At 41.5% G+C, this 16,114-nt stretch overlaps 1 protein-coding gene across 1 annotated transcript; it reads left to right on the top strand.

Annotated features, from left to right (window-relative positions):
* The first annotated feature begins 3,657 nt into the window (after positions 1 to 3,657).
* On the top strand, positions 3,658 to 14,906 carry NPTX2 (neuronal pentraxin 2). Its single transcript, XM_074886633.1, has 5 exons — positions 3,658 to 4,240; positions 5,707 to 5,923; positions 9,415 to 9,659; positions 11,120 to 11,299; positions 13,259 to 14,906. Exons 1-5 carry the CDS (start codon positions 3,779 to 3,781, stop codon positions 13,484 to 13,486), a joined length of 1,332 nt encoding a protein of 443 aa, XP_074742734.1. The 5' UTR covers positions 3,658 to 3,778; the 3' UTR covers positions 13,487 to 14,906.
* Positions 14,907 to 16,114: the final 1,208 nt, after the last annotated feature.

Here is a 16,114-nt window from a genome sequence, read left to right as displayed (position 1 = left end):
ATTTTATAAACAGAGAAATGAGGTGTAGAGAAATTAAAGATTACTTTTTCAAATGTCCCTAGGGCCAGGCTGAAAATTTATGTACTTACTGAAAAAGTTGGACAGTTAGCACTTTTGAAAATTTCACTAGGCAGTTAAATGCCTAACTTCCATTACAATAAGACCTGAATTTCGAAGTCACCTATAAAAAGGATCTAAACCTGCATCTGTAGGTCTAGGTTAAGTTGAGCCTTTTAGATATTTAGGCCAGTATTTCACTGAACATCTGCACAATAATGAGTGGAACAAAGTATCAAAAAAATTAAGAAGCCTATCTTTCATCTAAAGTCATTTGCACACTGCCTTTCATATTCTTAAGCTACACTTTAAAAATGAGGCACAGTCTCCTAATTTATTTAGAAGTTTTTGAAAGACTGTGTTAGTAGATAGTGGCCAGACAGAAGTGCGTTAGCAAAGTTTTATGTCAGATCTCCTGAATTCCAGGAGATCCTTCATCCTAAACAGAAAAACTTTGTATTATTGAGAATCCAAGTGCATTTTACATACATTCTGAAGTTCCAGTATTAGATATTAGAGTTGTGCATCAAAGATAAAGACAGATAGCAGCTAGCATGCAAATGGTGTTTCCGAAGAGAATAAAGCTCTTTTGAAGGCAGTAGAAACTGTCAAAGTTAAATTAAAAATTAAAAATCCATTCTGTGGGCTGGAGAGATCCTAGGCTGCCTGACAGCCACAGAGCCAGGAAGTTTTAAAAATCTCTCAAATGCAATAGTAAGTTATTTGTACTCGCTGGGCTTCCCCCTCTACCCCAATCAACTTTTATGCTACAGTGACATATAGTCACTGCACCTAATGAATTGTTCATCTTGGTCATAAGGAAAAAGCCCCTTCTTTTTTAAACATCTCAAGTTACCAAGTATTCAGCTTGCTTATGCCTTATCATGTAATATATTGGTGTAAAAATTAAAGACTTTCTCAATTTTTTAATGATTCATGATTTATTATATATGATAATGTACTGATGCATGCTAGTCACTCAAAATGAAGACTGATATGGCCTTCAACATGAAAAACCACTGGCTACAGTCACAAACAGTGTTTCAATAAATTATTACATGCATTAAATTTAGGTCTCAGTATCTGGAAGTGGGGTAAAGTGGGGTAGTTTATGTTGTTTTGGTTTGTGTTTTTTTTTTTTTTTTTTAAAGCACTGAAGTACCATAGAAAAATACTAAGGATGTTAAGGACAGTGGATAATACCTGCCTTTCTCCAAGTCAGTCCACCCTTCCTCCACATTTATGCCCCCACTGTGCAGTAACTGACAGTTCTGAGTGTCTTTGTTGGGATTCTTTTCTGTTTTACTGACCTCCCCTGTCAAAAAGAAACAGTATAGTAATAAAGGACAATACTTTTGTTGTCATGAGCAATTTACCACCACATACCTTACAGAACTTTGGAAGTCAGATGTTTATTGCTTGCTGCTGCTTGTATTACTTCTCAGTTTGCCTGAATAAGAGATTATGACAAAAATCTATCTATAATTAAGCAAAACCTTCAAGCTATACATTGCTTGGATTTAAAAAGAAGCAATGCCTTTATCACTGTCATGCATTGCGTCAAAATCTGTTTGGGAACAGCTCTGAATTGTAAAGTGGGTTTTAAAATCAGGATCAGAGTTTTGAAGTTTATTTTTAAGTAATGTGAGGCTATTTTCATAGGGTACCATCACAATTCATATTACAGAGGATGGAATCAAGCTGTATAAAAGCAATAGACTACTGTTGTCCTACAGTAGGGTGATAGGCCTTAAGGACAGACAAACCCAGCATTTTACAGTTGTTTTATTGAGTTTTTTCATACTGCTTCACATGACATTCAGGAGAAATGAGTTACAGTGTGATACAGATGTGACCGAATAATCTTACATGTAGAGCAAAAATTTTGGTACATTATTGCATGTAGGCTTTAATATTTCTGGATTTATGTGCACTGGAAAGACAGTGTGTTGACAGAAGAGATGTTCCTAGTGTACTTGCATGGTCCTCCTCATTGCAGCACCCAGAATTTTAATCAGTGAAATTATTTCAATGGGAGTTAAATGTCTAACCAGGCATTAGAGCCTCTGTACATGAGTGGGTACTTCTTTTTCATTCAACCAGGAAGTGGTACAGTCTCTTGAGACCTGGTTTCCAGGCAAAAGGAGTTCAGACAGAAATTGGAGCTTCTGGTCACTTACTGAACTCCGTCCGTTCTCTGTGTTCTCTTCCCTTGAATAAGCAACATGAGCTGCATCTCTCACGTGTGTGCCTTTAGCAGTCGGCTTTGCCTAACATGATTTTCAACCAGGACATTGCTAGAGGAGTTGAACAAATAAACTGGGCCTCATGAAACAGTCAGATTTACCTATCACTGTGATACACACTCCTTGAAACTTGCTAACTCATTCTGTAACAAAGTGATTCCCATGTTGACTGAAAAAAGCTAAAAATCTTTTAAATCATGTATTCTTTATTCCTTTTTATTAATTATTATTGAAAAAGTTATGTATTTCATAGTAAGAGCTACTCACTCTATGGTAAAATGTCTTTAATTTCCATATATAAACTTTCTAGAAATCTGAAATTCTACTGAAAGGTTTTAGAGTCCTAAGAGCAGCCTCTGCTGATGCATAAGGAAATTGTTCCTTTATTTTTCCAGTAGAGTTTTCATTGCATATCCATAAGAAGTTTGCAAGAATTGTTCAGTTGATGTTTGTATGGCCCTTGGAAAAATACACAAGCCTTCGTGGATTATAAATTTATTGTGCTCAGCATTAAAAATACTGGATATCACAAACAATATAGCTAAAACCACAATGGTCTCCTGGTCCAACAATAGTCTCTTGGTACTCTACAAAAATTTCTGAAGCTTCTTCTTAAAACGTCCCTGTCCCTTCCCCCCCCACCCCCCATCGTAAAACTGACCGCTGGTCTATAACTTGAGCCGTATGTCGGTTTTGTGGGGGCATTGTCTTTCAGGTCGAAGAGCACCAGGCCAGCGGTATGCCAGGCTCCGGGAGCGTGGCCAGCTGGGCGAGAGCCGGTGCCCTGTGTCACATCGGGGGACGGTGCCCAGTTTTCCCCCCCCGGCCCAAAAGGAGGAAGACCCCGACAAGCCGGAGCGACCCCGGCAGCGGAGATCAGCGAGGCGGGGCGGGCGGTGGGCGGACGAGGGGCAGCGGGTGTCAGCCGCAGCACCAGAGCTTCGGACCGGACCCAGGGCGGAGCTTTTCCGCACCACAGGCACCGGCTGCCCGGGGAGGCCGCGCAGCTCCGGCCCTGGCGCCTCCCGGCCCCCGGCCGCACAACGCCCGCAGCCGCTCGTGCCGAGGCCGCTTCAGGATGTCCCGGAGACGTCCCGGAGACCTCCCGGGCTGCCCTCCGGCCCGGCCCGCATCACCCGCCGCGCCGCCCCACGCGCTGCCCGCGGCTCCCGGCCGGGTCCCCCTGGAGGTCCCGGTCGCCCCTCGACCCCCCCCCAGCCCCCGGGACCGCGTGGCGTCAGCGCCGGCCGCAGCCAACCAGCGCGCGCGGCGCGAGCCGGGCGCCCCACCCCCGCGCGCCCGCCCTGCCCATAAAAGCCGCGGGCCGGCGGCCGGCGCGTGAGCGGCGCGGGAAGTGTGAGGGGACGGGACGGGACGGGGCGGCGGGACCGGCCCCTGTCAGCGCGGCGGCCGGCGCGGCCCCCGCCCCGGCGTCCCCCTCACTCCGGCCGTCGCCCCACTCACCATCAGCCGGGATGTTGCCCGTGGTCGCCGGGCTCCTGCTCGTCGTAGCCGCGGCCGGTCGGGGGGCGGTGGCGGCGGCAGCGGGGGACCAGGAGAGCCCGCCGGGGAGCCGCTTCGTCTGCACCTCGCTGCCGCTGGACGCCGCCGGCGCGGGCTGCCCGCTGCCCCCGGTGCCCATGCAGGGCGGCGCGCTGGCCCCCGAGGAGGAGCTGAAAGCCACGGTGCTGCAGCTGCGGGAGACCGTCCTGCAGCAGAAGGAGACCATCGGGAGCCAGCGGGAGGCCATCCGGGAGCTCACCGGCAAGCTGAGCCGCTGCGAGGGCGCCGACGGCAGGTCCGCCACGGGGACGTGGAAGAAGGAGCTGGGCAAGGGCAAGGACACTATGGGCGACCTGCCGCGGGACCCGGCGCAGGTCATCGACCAGCTGAGCCGCACCATGCAGACCCTGAAGGACCGGCTGGAGAGCCTGGAGGTAGGGCCAGGGCGCGGGGTGGGCCAGCCTCCCTGCCCACCCTCCTGGAAACTTGGAACGACCTAACGTGTAACAGGGGCTTTGGACACAACTTAGTCTTTTCAGAGATAAATCCAAACTGGCCGAGCCCTGGGAGTGAGTTGCTTAGTTGGCTTGGCTTGTTCTCGTGATTATTTATCTGTTTGCTTTTATGGTAAAAAACCCTGACAAGCTCCTCTGAATGTATTCTCCCACTGCTTGGGGGAAGATTATGGTTTTCCTGCTTGTCGCCAGCTTAGTCTCTGTATTAATATGTTTAAATCTCTCTGGGAGTGTGACTTCATGGGGTTTGAGGTATAAAGCTGACGTCTTGGGCAGTAAGACCTTGGCATATGGTGCTGAATAGATCAGTGGTAACGATGAGATTGTGTTGGGCAGATTGTGAAGATAAGATGATGTATTTAGAGCTGATGTAGAATAAAATGAACCTGATTCTCTATGCCTGTGAGTAGAAAGGGGATTTGGTCCGAGCCCACTGATAAGTGATTTCCATGAGCCTTTGGACAGTGCCCATGGTTGAGTGGCGCTCATGGAAATATTTTTATAGAGCATGTTCCCACAGGAGTCATGCTGGATGTTGTTTTGTTTTCCACACCCTGAGAGCTACATGCGTGTCCTCCTACTGTCCTCCAGTCAGTGATGATGTGAGGATGGAGAGTAGCTTCTTAAAGGTTATTCTGTGAGGTCTAAACACTCTGGACTATTTTTCAAGTACAGTTTGGAATGATCTAGTAGTGTAACATCCTTTTATTACTGTTGCTGTCTTTTTGAATCACTTTTTTTAGGATTGTAGAAAAGAAACTCCGTTAGAATAATGTGGTAGGTGGAACTGTTGGTTTTTTAGTATCCTTAAAGATACTATATTTGAGAGAGTGTGGGCCTTTTTTTTTTTTTTCAGTTTAAATAAAAATACTTTCACTGGCTAATACTTACAGTTGAGCTAAAGAACATCCGACTTCCTTATCTACAAATCAAAACTGAGGAAACTTTCATTTGGTAAATTTGCTTTTGAAGTAGCTTAATTTTTTATTTAAAAAGAGATAATATTTTTTTCCATTTACTTACATTGGCAATGTCACTTGTAGTAAGTAAAGCAAAAATTGCCTAATGTGCAACATGTACCCATACTAATGGAAGTGCATCAGACCTGGCTCCCTACATTGATTGTATTGAACTTAAATGTATGAAGATTCCTTCATATGCAATGCTGAAGCCTCTAACAAAAGCACCCTTTTGTTTCAGGACCTGTTTAGCTACAGTGTTGATAGAAGCACTGGACACGACAAGGGCTAAAAACCAATGCCTCTTTTGTACTTGCTGGAGAATTCAGTGATCTTGCATCCTTCCCTTTGAATCAGGAGCATATCCACATTTCACAGTTTGTGTTTTAGAGATGACAATTTTTTTTCTTTTCATTTCCCCTAAAGCACCAGCTCCGAGCCAACGTCTCGTATGCAGCACTGCCTAGTGACCTTCGAGAGATGCTTCAGCGGAGGCTTGGAGACCTGGAACGCCAACTCCTGAGCAAAGTGGCTGAGCTTGAGGATGAAAAGTCTTTGCTTCATAATGAGACGTCGGCCCATCGGCAGAAGACAGAGACCGCCTTGAATGCATTGCTGGAAAGAGTGTCTGAATTAGAAAAAGGTAATCTGCACAGAATCTAAATGCTACCCCATGCTGATAAATTTTGTTTATGCCTTCCTTCTAGTGCAGTAGTCTAAGTGTGGGCCTTGAGGGAAAGACACTTAAGGTGCTGAGCTAAATAGTAGGTGACAGCGCAAATACTTGGATTCCCTTTTTCCTTTTTTCACAGCCTTCCTGCTTGACAGGCTTCTGCATGGCTCTGTCTTCCTGTCTCTTAATTTGGCATATGTGGGTGGTTAGGATGAAACTCTTGGAGTTTGTGGGATGGAAAGATCTATAAGGAGGCAAATGGAATTAGGAAGAAGTATGACATTGGTGTCAGGTAAATGCCTAGATAATGTCAGGTACACATCTGAGAAGAGCTGCGTTTCTTTGGACTGAAAATCATATGGGCTAAATTTAATGAGCACAACTGCCTTTGGTGTAATGAATGGTATTTTATACCAGAACCATTTCCTGCTGCTTTGGAAGTATTGCTGGTGGTCTTTCCTTTTGTTGCTAGTTATGACTTTGGGTGACTGCAGATACTTGAATTGTGTCCTGTCCCAAGTGTATAGCCTTCAGAGTTTACAGTATATTAGACATGGTGTCACTGGGGGACACTCTCTTAATCCTAGTCATTTATTCAGATACTTAGATTAATTATTACTGCGATCTCTCTGCTTGAGTAGAGTCTGTTTATTTGAATTACAAATGCTCATGGAAGTGAGCTAAAGAACAGAAGTATTTTCCTGTATTGACTATATACACCTACAGAGTGAACTGTGTAGGACTAGAGTAGCAGTAAATATCACTGCCCAATCTTTAAATGATTTTTCAAGGTGAATGGGCTTTCTGCTTAAAAGCAGTTTAATGGACATGCTTTCAAAATGGTGCAAACATACACATCTCATGAATTTTAAAATACAGGCTAATGGATCCATTTGTGTAATATTCTATTTTTTTTCATTTACAAAGTGTGAAGGAGGGGAAAAGGGAAGAAGGAAGAAGAGATCTTCTGCTGGCTCTGGCCTTTAGTATTTCATGAGAGCCAAGATAAAGCCTAAACTGCAACTAAAGTTCTGGAGCATTAGTGGACTGTTAATGTCTTATGTGGCAAATATTACTAGTCCTTGCCTCTGAAAGATGTGACTCATATCAGCAAGTCATCAGAAAGAGAAGGGGAGTGGTGGGAGAAGAAGAATGTGTAATTTAGTTAGGTTAAAAATAGCCTGTTCCCACCTTTTTTTTGTGTGGGGAGAGAGGACTGTCTTAAGTCTCCAGGAAAGTGAAAAATTTGGGCCAGGAACCAAGACACAGATGCTCTTTTAGTTGTGTAATTTGCTCTCTATTACAGTGCAGCTTAACTGTTCTGTGCCTTTGGTTCCTCTGTCACATCAAAGTGAGGGTAATAATGATCTGAGGACTCAGTGATTTTGTAGATTAGATACAGACAATATTTGAAGTGATCTGACCTCTTTTGAAAATAGTATTTCTATTGTGCTTTTATTTTAAATACCATATTGTTTAGCATCTTCCTGACAGCTACCTAGAGTGTCATAAACTCCTTGTTTTCCTGAGACTAAATAAATGGAGAAAAAAAATAACCTTATAAGGTGACACTATGAACTTTGGATTTTTTTTTTTTCTCTGTAGTTGTTACAGTTGTCCCTAGTTACCAGTGGGGCAGAAGGGTTTGAAGTTTGTACAACTGTTGTGATTGCCAAAGCCTTCTGCTAATTCCTTCACTGGTTGTCTCCATCGACAGCAGTAGATGATGCATTAAAAAGCAGGACTGGGTAGAGGAATGACCCTGCAACTAATAGTGCCTGGATTTAAATGTGATACCTAGCTTTGGAGACATGAACAGATCACTTGCTATGTATAAATCTATTTTCACTGTCTCTAAAACGGGATAATGGTATTTCTTGCCCATTTTGTCCAAAAAGAAGTCTGATTCTTTAAGAAAAGGATTATCTTATCCTGTGTGTGCCCATTGCCCAGGGCAAGAGGATCTTGTTATCATTTGGAGTTGTGGATGATTTCAAGTCATAAGAACAAACTGAAAAATATAAAAAAGATTAATTTTTTTTGTTCTTTTCCAACATGTTATTGCTTCCTTAAGCTCCTTCACAGGGTGACTGATGCTCTTAATGGAATATGTTTCTTTTTTTTATATGTGAGTTTGTTTGTGCCAGCCTAGTGGAGGTTGCTCAACATTAGCCTTAAGACCCTGGGGTTTTTTTGCTTAGAATTTAGAATATTTCAGTTTCTGGTCTGTAAGTTCCTCAAGATAGATGCAAGCATCACACAAGCGTTTTCTTCTTCCACCCCCTCGTTCTGTGAAAAATGCAGTCAAAACACTTTGGTTCTGAGAATGGGAACTGAGGGAATGCCAATGGTTTAAAAATTACATATGAGAATTGTGGCAACCTTTTGTGACAGCAACTCTTCATTTGGATTGGAGTGTGAATTTTGGCAGGGGGATTGAATTTGTTTGAGGAATGTGAGTAAAGGAAATGAGTGGGACTCAGAACAGGTTGCTAAAAGGTTGAGGGTGACACTACTACAGAACTGTGGGGTTTCATTTTGTGGCACAGTGTGGGATCTTCTTAATATTTAATTCTAGAAAATTACTTGTAAGCAGATACCAGAAGTATACACAAACTATGTAACACAGAGTATTGCAACTTTAGAAAGTTTTGGTCTTAAAGAGTTCTCAATTTCATAAACATCTCTGTGGAGTATCTCACTGGTTTTTATCACATCTTTTAGAAGAAGCTAAATAATAATTTCTGCTTTTATATCCAGCCAAATATCTAATGTTTTCATAGTTCATAACTTTATATTGCATTTTTCTTCAGGTCACTTTGAGCTTCAGCTTCATGTTTTTGTTCAGATCTCCTCCTGATTTGTCTGTGGGACAGAAACCAGTTGTACTGAATTTAACTCTTCTTTCTGGAATATGTCATATTTTTCTTATTTCAGATTGGCCACCCAAAATGAGCATCAATCTGTTTCTCAGCCTGCTATCTGTAAAATGGAGATGTTGCTGCTAGCTCCCTGCGTAGCAGTAGTAGGAAAAGAAATACTGTTTTTGAAGCACTGTGCTTTAATAATGAACATGTCAGAGAATCCATGTTTAGTAACAGTAAATATCTTTTAAAACAGTTTGAATTGTTTGAAATACTCAGGCCTCCAGCCATGAACTAAGCAATGAAGAAAGAAAATACTTACCAGCCTCTCATTAGTTGTCTGCTATCTAGTCTTTTGCTCTAAATGAGCAGAAAAAGTAAACTAAGTAATTAGCATGATGTGTATAAAATCTAGTTGTATTTTTCTGTGCTGCAAAATCAACATTCAGCACTACTTCAATATTTTTTTTATGTATTTCTTTAAAGTGATTAAAATTCCAGAGATTCTCAGTATCAATTATATTGTTTCTTAACCTGAATTACAAATAGGTTGTTTTGTTTAATGTTAAGGGGTTTTCTTCCTTCATGTAATTCTAGGTAACAGTGCATTTAAGTCACCTGATGAATTCAAAGTCTCCCTTCCTCTTCGCACAAACTACTTATATGGGAAGATCAAGAAGACTCTGCCAGAGCTGTATGCTTTTACTGTATGCTTGTGGTTGAGATCAAGTGCTTCTCCTGGAATTGGTACTCCATTCTCATATGCTGTTCCTGGGCAGGCTAATGAAATTGTCCTCATAGAGTGGGGGAATAATCCAATAGAACTGCTAATTAATGATAAGGTGAGAATCCACTAACTCATCTTTATTGTCTACATAATCAAGATAAGGCCCGAACTCTTGGTACCTCTCTAGTAACTCTTCCATTCTCTCTGAGAGAAGCCAGCTCTAGGCCTTTGAGATGGTGGTGTCTACTGGTCCGTTGTTGTCCATCTGTTTGTTGCAAGTTCATAAAGTTCTCAAAACAAAGTCAAATGGTATATATATTTGTGTGTTGAGACAAAGCAGCATGACACCTAGATGTGCACACACTTATGCATGTCCTCTAAATTTGCAAGCAGATCTTGGCCTCTTACTGTTTTGTTTTATGAAACAGAAGCAATATTTGAAGCCGTGCTATTGCAAAACCTGTGAGATCTAAGCCAGTTGCAGTATTTCTATCTTTCTAATCCTAGAAGTTCAGATGGGTTAAAATTAGTTTTGCAGAAGACAGAGCAAAAGGCATGTAATTGGGGCTGGCTTTGTTATGCTTAGTGACTGAACATCAGTTTAAATACAAATTTTTCAGACTTCAGATACAAAAAGCCACAATTGTCTCACTACTTCATACCACTGATGGTTTCTGACAAGCTTCAGAATGAAGCTTGAGGAAAACAAAACCCATTGAAGCTTGGCATTAAAATAGATTATAAATACTTCCTTTCTTCCCACCTTCAGTTAGGTTTCCTAGTAACTCACTGCTCTCTAAGGAATTTGGTGTTTACAGATCTACAGCACAACTTGGGTGGTTCAATCATGTGGCTAGTTAAGGACTTTTAACAGTCCTATCATCCTCCCAAATCAATAAAAGTGAGAAGCTGATTATTTTTAATGGTTTGTGGAAGAGAAGGAAACTTGAGTTTGCTTATCTTTAGCAATAACTTTTTCTATTCAATATTATGTCAGTACTATTAATGTTCTATAAGGCTTTTCTTTCTCCCACATCACAGCTGCTCCACAGCCCACTGCATTTGTGTCTTTATGCTGACTTGAGTAAGTTTACAGATCAGATCCCTAAAGGAGCATAATTCCTCCATTTTTGGAACCCTATGTAAAAGTTCCCACAAGTTTTACTGGAAGCAGTCAGGTCCATTTGTCAGAGTTGTTACTGCAAATGGTGCAGACAAACCCCAGATTTTAAGAGAAACTTAACATGAGCCCTGAATGGAAAGTTAGGACTAAACAGTGAGATTTAAACAACAAATGCAACAGATTAGTATGCGGGATCAGTGGATTGATAGCAGCTTAGACTCTGGTACTTGTGTCACTTGATTCTAGATGAAACAAAGGCTCACATAGAGAATAAAAAGCATGGCTGTATTGCTGAATACAGGAGAGCTGGGACAAAATAGAAAGATGTGGACTAATTTCCACTGCTGAAGTTTTTGCTTCTGGGGACAGTGTAAATACTGTCCCTTTTAAAATGTTGTACTTGAACTGGTAGACTTGGGTTTGCAATGTGTGTTATTCTTTGTTTTTTGTAGGTTGCCCAGCTCCCTCTCTTCATCAGTGATGGAAAATGGCATCACATCTGTATAACATGGACAACCAGAGATGGAATGTGGGAGGCTTTTCAGGATGGAGAGAAGCTTGGCACTGGGGAGAATCTTGCTCCTTGGCACCCAATTAAACCTGGAGGTGTCTTGATCCTGGGTCAGGAACAGGTGAGTGAATGACAGTGTGTTCCAGGGTTTAAAAAAAAAAATAAATCTAAACTCCCCAAACAAATGGCAGCTGTAAGAGAATTCCTTTGTTAAACACTTGGTCCTGTTGTATACACAGTATCAGAAAGACTAAAACAAAGCAACAAATACTTAATGCAATCACACATTGGTATGTTTTGTTTCATTTATTAAATATTCAGAATATTCATGTTGCAGCTATTCTTATTCCCACTCTTAATGCTACAATGTGCAACTTTGTCAGTGATCTGAATAATGCCTTAAATTAAAGCCTTTGAGCTAGATTGCTGGTAACTAGCAATGTGGCCACTGAAGTTACAGAAAAGGACAGAATTGGCCAGTGCTGTTGTATGAGCTGTCAAAAAGGAGCTTGCTGAAAGCGAACCGAGTATAATTGCTTTGATTTGTTCTAATTTTCATTTTTTTACTTGAAGCCAAATTGACTGTCTCCCTTAGCAGTGTACTGGATTTCCCCGTTCCTTTCCTCTTCATTCCAAGAGTAGCAAGATATTAGTCCCTAAGCCTCAGAACAGACCAAGGAGGGTGTGTGTCTGGGGGTGAGGGGACCAACAACTGTGGGCACTGGAATGCTTGTGGGTATATTAGGGTCTTTTATAATTTGGCCTGCTATGGAGAACTCCCTCCAGACTGAATTCTGCAGCTTTTCAGGTATGTAACATATTTTTAGAATAGTAGAGTCTGTCACTCATTCAGAATTTGATGTCTGCTTTAAAGATGAGTCTGAAGTCAAAGGGACAAACTCTAAATCAGACATTTGGTTTCTCATTAAAGATGTAGGTAAATAACTCTCCTAATGCAAATGCTAATAAAGTTTGAATACTGGTACTTCCAACAGAAGACATTCATGAGGTTAAGGATAAGTCCTTTCTGAATATTGAAAAAAAAAAAACAAAAAAAAAAAACAAACCAAAAACCAAACACAAAAACCCCAAAGGATTTTGAATCTCGCTCTTCTAGTTAATATCTCATTAAGCTATTGCCTATGAATTGTGTGGCTCATCTTCACATTTTTTTCTCTACCTGTTCTTTGTATCATTATACATATACTAAAAAAAATATAATATTGTAATGGGGACATAGCCTTTCTCCAGGATCCCCAGTTCACAATGGGGCAATGAAAAATTAGTTTTGTCCTGACACTGATTTGAGCAGATACTTATCTGTGACATAAATGACAGAATGGTAAATTTAGAATCCTAATGCGCTCTGCACAGCAGATGCTCCAGCTCACTGTTAAGTGGCTGGAAGGTTTTCTGTAACTCTCTCACGCCATTTGCCTGTACTGTGCTTGGTTCTATCCTATGCTATTGGCTTCATGTTAGTGTGCCCGCACAAAATGTGTGATTGCTGTCCTTGAGTAATGGATGGAGAAAGCAAATACTTGTAGGCTTAATGCAGTAGTGGTTTGAGTTAGTCATTTGGTACAACCAGAAGAAGCCTGTGTATTTGGATCTGAAGATCACATCTTACAGGCCTTGCAGATAACTGGTCAAGGGCTGCAGTACAGTATAATCCATAGCCATAAAGCTTTTGGAGTAATCTTACTCATCTCTGCAGTTCTTGCTGAAGATGTCCTGTGCCAAGCTTGCAAAATGGCTTCTAAAGTAGACTCAATATGTAAAGCTGCCTTCCTACTCTACTGCTTGGGGCAGGGTTAGTTATGTATGGCCTTTGTGTGATGGTATACAGTCACTGCTGTTTGCTTTGAATTGTTTTGACACATTTCAGATTGGAGCTTTTAACTGTTACATAGAACATCTTGCTCAAAGTAGCCCTTCTAGAAACATGAAGTTGTTTGTCTCTGTGACCTAGCTCTGTACCTCCTTCTAGCAGTGTGGCTGGGGGGGAGGGTCTTCAAGTTTGAAGAAGAAAATGCTGCAATAACCTTCCCATCTAATCCTAACTCTTGTGTGCCTAAAGGACACGGTAGGAGGAAGATTTGATGCCACTCAAGCCTTCGTTGGGGAGATGAGCCAGTTCAATATATGGGACAGGGTCTTAAAAGCTGAAGACATCATGAATATTGCTAACTGCTCTACCAACATGCCTGGCAACATCATACCCTGGGTTGATAACAACGTTGATGTGTTTGGAGGTGCTACTAAATGGCCTGTGGAGACATGTGAAGAGCGTCTGCTAGATTTATAGCTGCAATTGTTTCCCATTCAAGTGCCCCCTTTAGTAGGACAATATTCTGTGCAGTCTAAAGCACTTACTTTTCTCTCTGCCCTTCCCCAATCTTAACTCTTCAAAAGAATAAAAAAAATTGAGTAAACTGCCTTGGTGCAAAGATAGCTGCTAGTTTGGGGCATTGAGCCTGACAATGAAAGAAGCACTTCTTGGCTAGAGCAGCCCTTGCTTCCTTATGGCCTGATCCAAAAATATGCTTTGGCCTACAGCAGTCTTTTGGTTAGGCCCGAGTTCAGTACATCAGCACTTCTGGCAGGGAGGGAGAACAGCTGTGCACATGTTAACTATAGTTCTCCTTTTGATCATGTGCAGTGCTGACAAAGCACTAAGATTAACAGGCTAAATGTGAATCTTTCCTTCCAGTCTATCATCTCCCCTTTGAATTGAAGCCATTCTTTTTTAGCCCTTTTTAAAGAAATCTCTTAATCCTTACACTACAGTGGTTATGGTGCAACAATGGGAAGAGCAGAACAGCCACTGTTGGAGTGCAAGGGTCTTGCTTTTTAATTTGCAATTAGAAAGCCTTATTTTATGGTAAGGAGGCAATGTATTTGAGCCATGCTATTCTAGTTCAATTTGAAGAAAGGGCTGTGTAATCAGCATAGCTCCACTGAAATAGAGATGCTTCAGGTAAGGTTCTGTCCCAAAGCCTGTCTTTCGCTAGCCAGGATCCCAGCGTAGGTGGATGGATGAAAGACTGTGTTTGTATTTTCTGTAGGCTGAATGTACTGAATTCGTAGTGACCTGGCTTGTAAACTTTTCTCTATTGTTTCTCTTGCTTTAGTCAATGTCTTTATTTTTTTTTTTAAACATACAAGCTGTGATTAAGTGAATTTCCATTTTGTTTTGCTTTGAAAGGCCTTTTTATGAGTAAGTGCCAAAGTTCAGTTTCTGCTTGCTGAGAATAGCTATATATTTTTCCAGCATAAATCTTCTGCACTGTTTTCTATGTTATAATGGTCCTATGTAATATGAAAATGTGCTGTTTTTTTCAATTCTTGTTGACTGTCTCTTCTGTAAGCACTGGGCTGACTACTATATTTTTTTATCATTTTCTCTTGATATTTTGCAAACAATGTTGCTGTTTCCTTGGCATTGATGTGACTACTTGGTTCGTGGCTTGCAGATAGCAAATGCACTGTACCAGGAAAGAGTTAATACTTTTGTTATTTAAAAGAAAAAGGATTTAAAGAGGGGGGAGGGGGAATTTATAAAGCTAAATATCATATTTTATTTTTCATATGTTTGAATTGTAAGAATAATATGGTGACAGTCCCATTTGTAGGATAAAGTTACATATTTCCATTAATATGTAGTATGCTGTTCTTAAAAGAAAATTCTTATAATGAACTTTTAATTAAAATGCACTGTAAAATGAGTCTTTTAATTCCTTTATAGTCACACAAGACACTGAATGTTCTTTTTCATGGCTGCTAGGAGTTCAGCTACTGTCTCTCTAGACTGAGAGAAGTACAGTCCTTTAAGAAGTTATCTTTATTCCCTAAATGTCTTAAATCACAATCTTCTACCAAGAGGGGCTTAGGTCTTCCCTTAACTGGGAAGAGGGTCCCTGCATTTGGATGTGGTGGAGTGTCTGAAGATCTCATCAGTGCTGGTCTATGGCAGAGCCTGGGGTACAGCTGTTTAATGGGAGTGGGATGAGACACAACATATGTTCATAGTTATTTTTTTCACTTGTGAGAAACTGAAAGCATATGACCCCTTCTGGGTGAAAGTAGTAGTAGGTGATTTAAGTGTCCCACACCAGTGTGAAAAGAACTGTTCAGCAATGAGAGAACTTGCTGAAATGTGATAGCAGAGGCACTACACCTCTGCAGGTTGGAAAGTGCAGCATCCATGGAGTCTGACAGTAAACCACATGCTCTGCTTGGTGAACTAGCAAGTTGATAGTGCTCTCTGTAATAAAACACCCAGCTGGGGCAGAAATGTTTATCCAGCTCTGATGTCCTCCTCTGGCCAGGGAGAGTTTGATGTTTCTATGAAACATCACACAATGCGATATCAAATGTTCTCATTCTGATTGGCCTTAAAGCAGATGCTGCCCCTCTGACCCACAACAGTACTTTCCCTGTCCTAAGGAAAAAAAAAAACACCACCCCACACCAAAAAAATCCCCCACAAACCAAAAACCCTCACTATCCAAGAATCTGTGTCCTAAGAGCAGAGGAGTGCAAAATTCTCACCTCACATGGGCTGCAGACCAACAGAGGCATCAGCCCTCCAGTCAATTCACTTTATCAGCTTTTTTCAAAATGAACTGAAGTCTGGAGTTATCTGTGCTGCAGTCTGCCCTTTCAGGAAATAGTTTTTGCATATTTCACTCTGTTCTTAAAAGGTGCAATGGTGAAGCTGTCTCAGACCCTTTCCTGGATGGCTAGGAGCCTGTGTGGGGACGTGGTCTATCATTTTAATTATCATTGAGTGTTTGGCTTCATTTGTTGGTTGAGGGAAGCAGAGGGTCTTTACACTTCGACTGGCCGTGTTGATCTTTTATTCAGAGTTATTTAAGCATGGTGTCAATCTTAGGTCTGTCTTTAGCACTGACTTTAACAATAAACAGCTGGG

This window comes from Strix uralensis, chromosome 16, assembly GCF_047716275.1.
Source record: "Strix uralensis isolate ZFMK-TIS-50842 chromosome 16, bStrUra1, whole genome shotgun sequence".
In the NCBI taxonomy this organism is placed as follows: Eukaryota; Metazoa; Chordata; class Aves; order Strigiformes; family Strigidae; genus Strix; species Strix uralensis.
This window is presented reverse-complemented; position numbering and strand designations above follow the sequence as displayed.

Coding starts and splice junctions, on each gene's coding strand:
- NPTX2 (XM_074886633.1), top strand. CDS start 3,779: ATGTTGCCCGTGGTCGCCGGGCTCCTGCTCGTCGTAGCCGCGGCCGGT. Junction 5,924..9,414: donor AGTGTCTGAATTAGAAAAAG/GTAATCTGCACA, acceptor ATGTAATTCTAG/GTAACAGTGCATTTAAGTCA. Junction 11,300..13,258: donor TGATCCTGGGTCAGGAACAG/GTGAGTGAATGA, acceptor GTGTGCCTAAAG/GACACGGTAGGAGGAAGATT.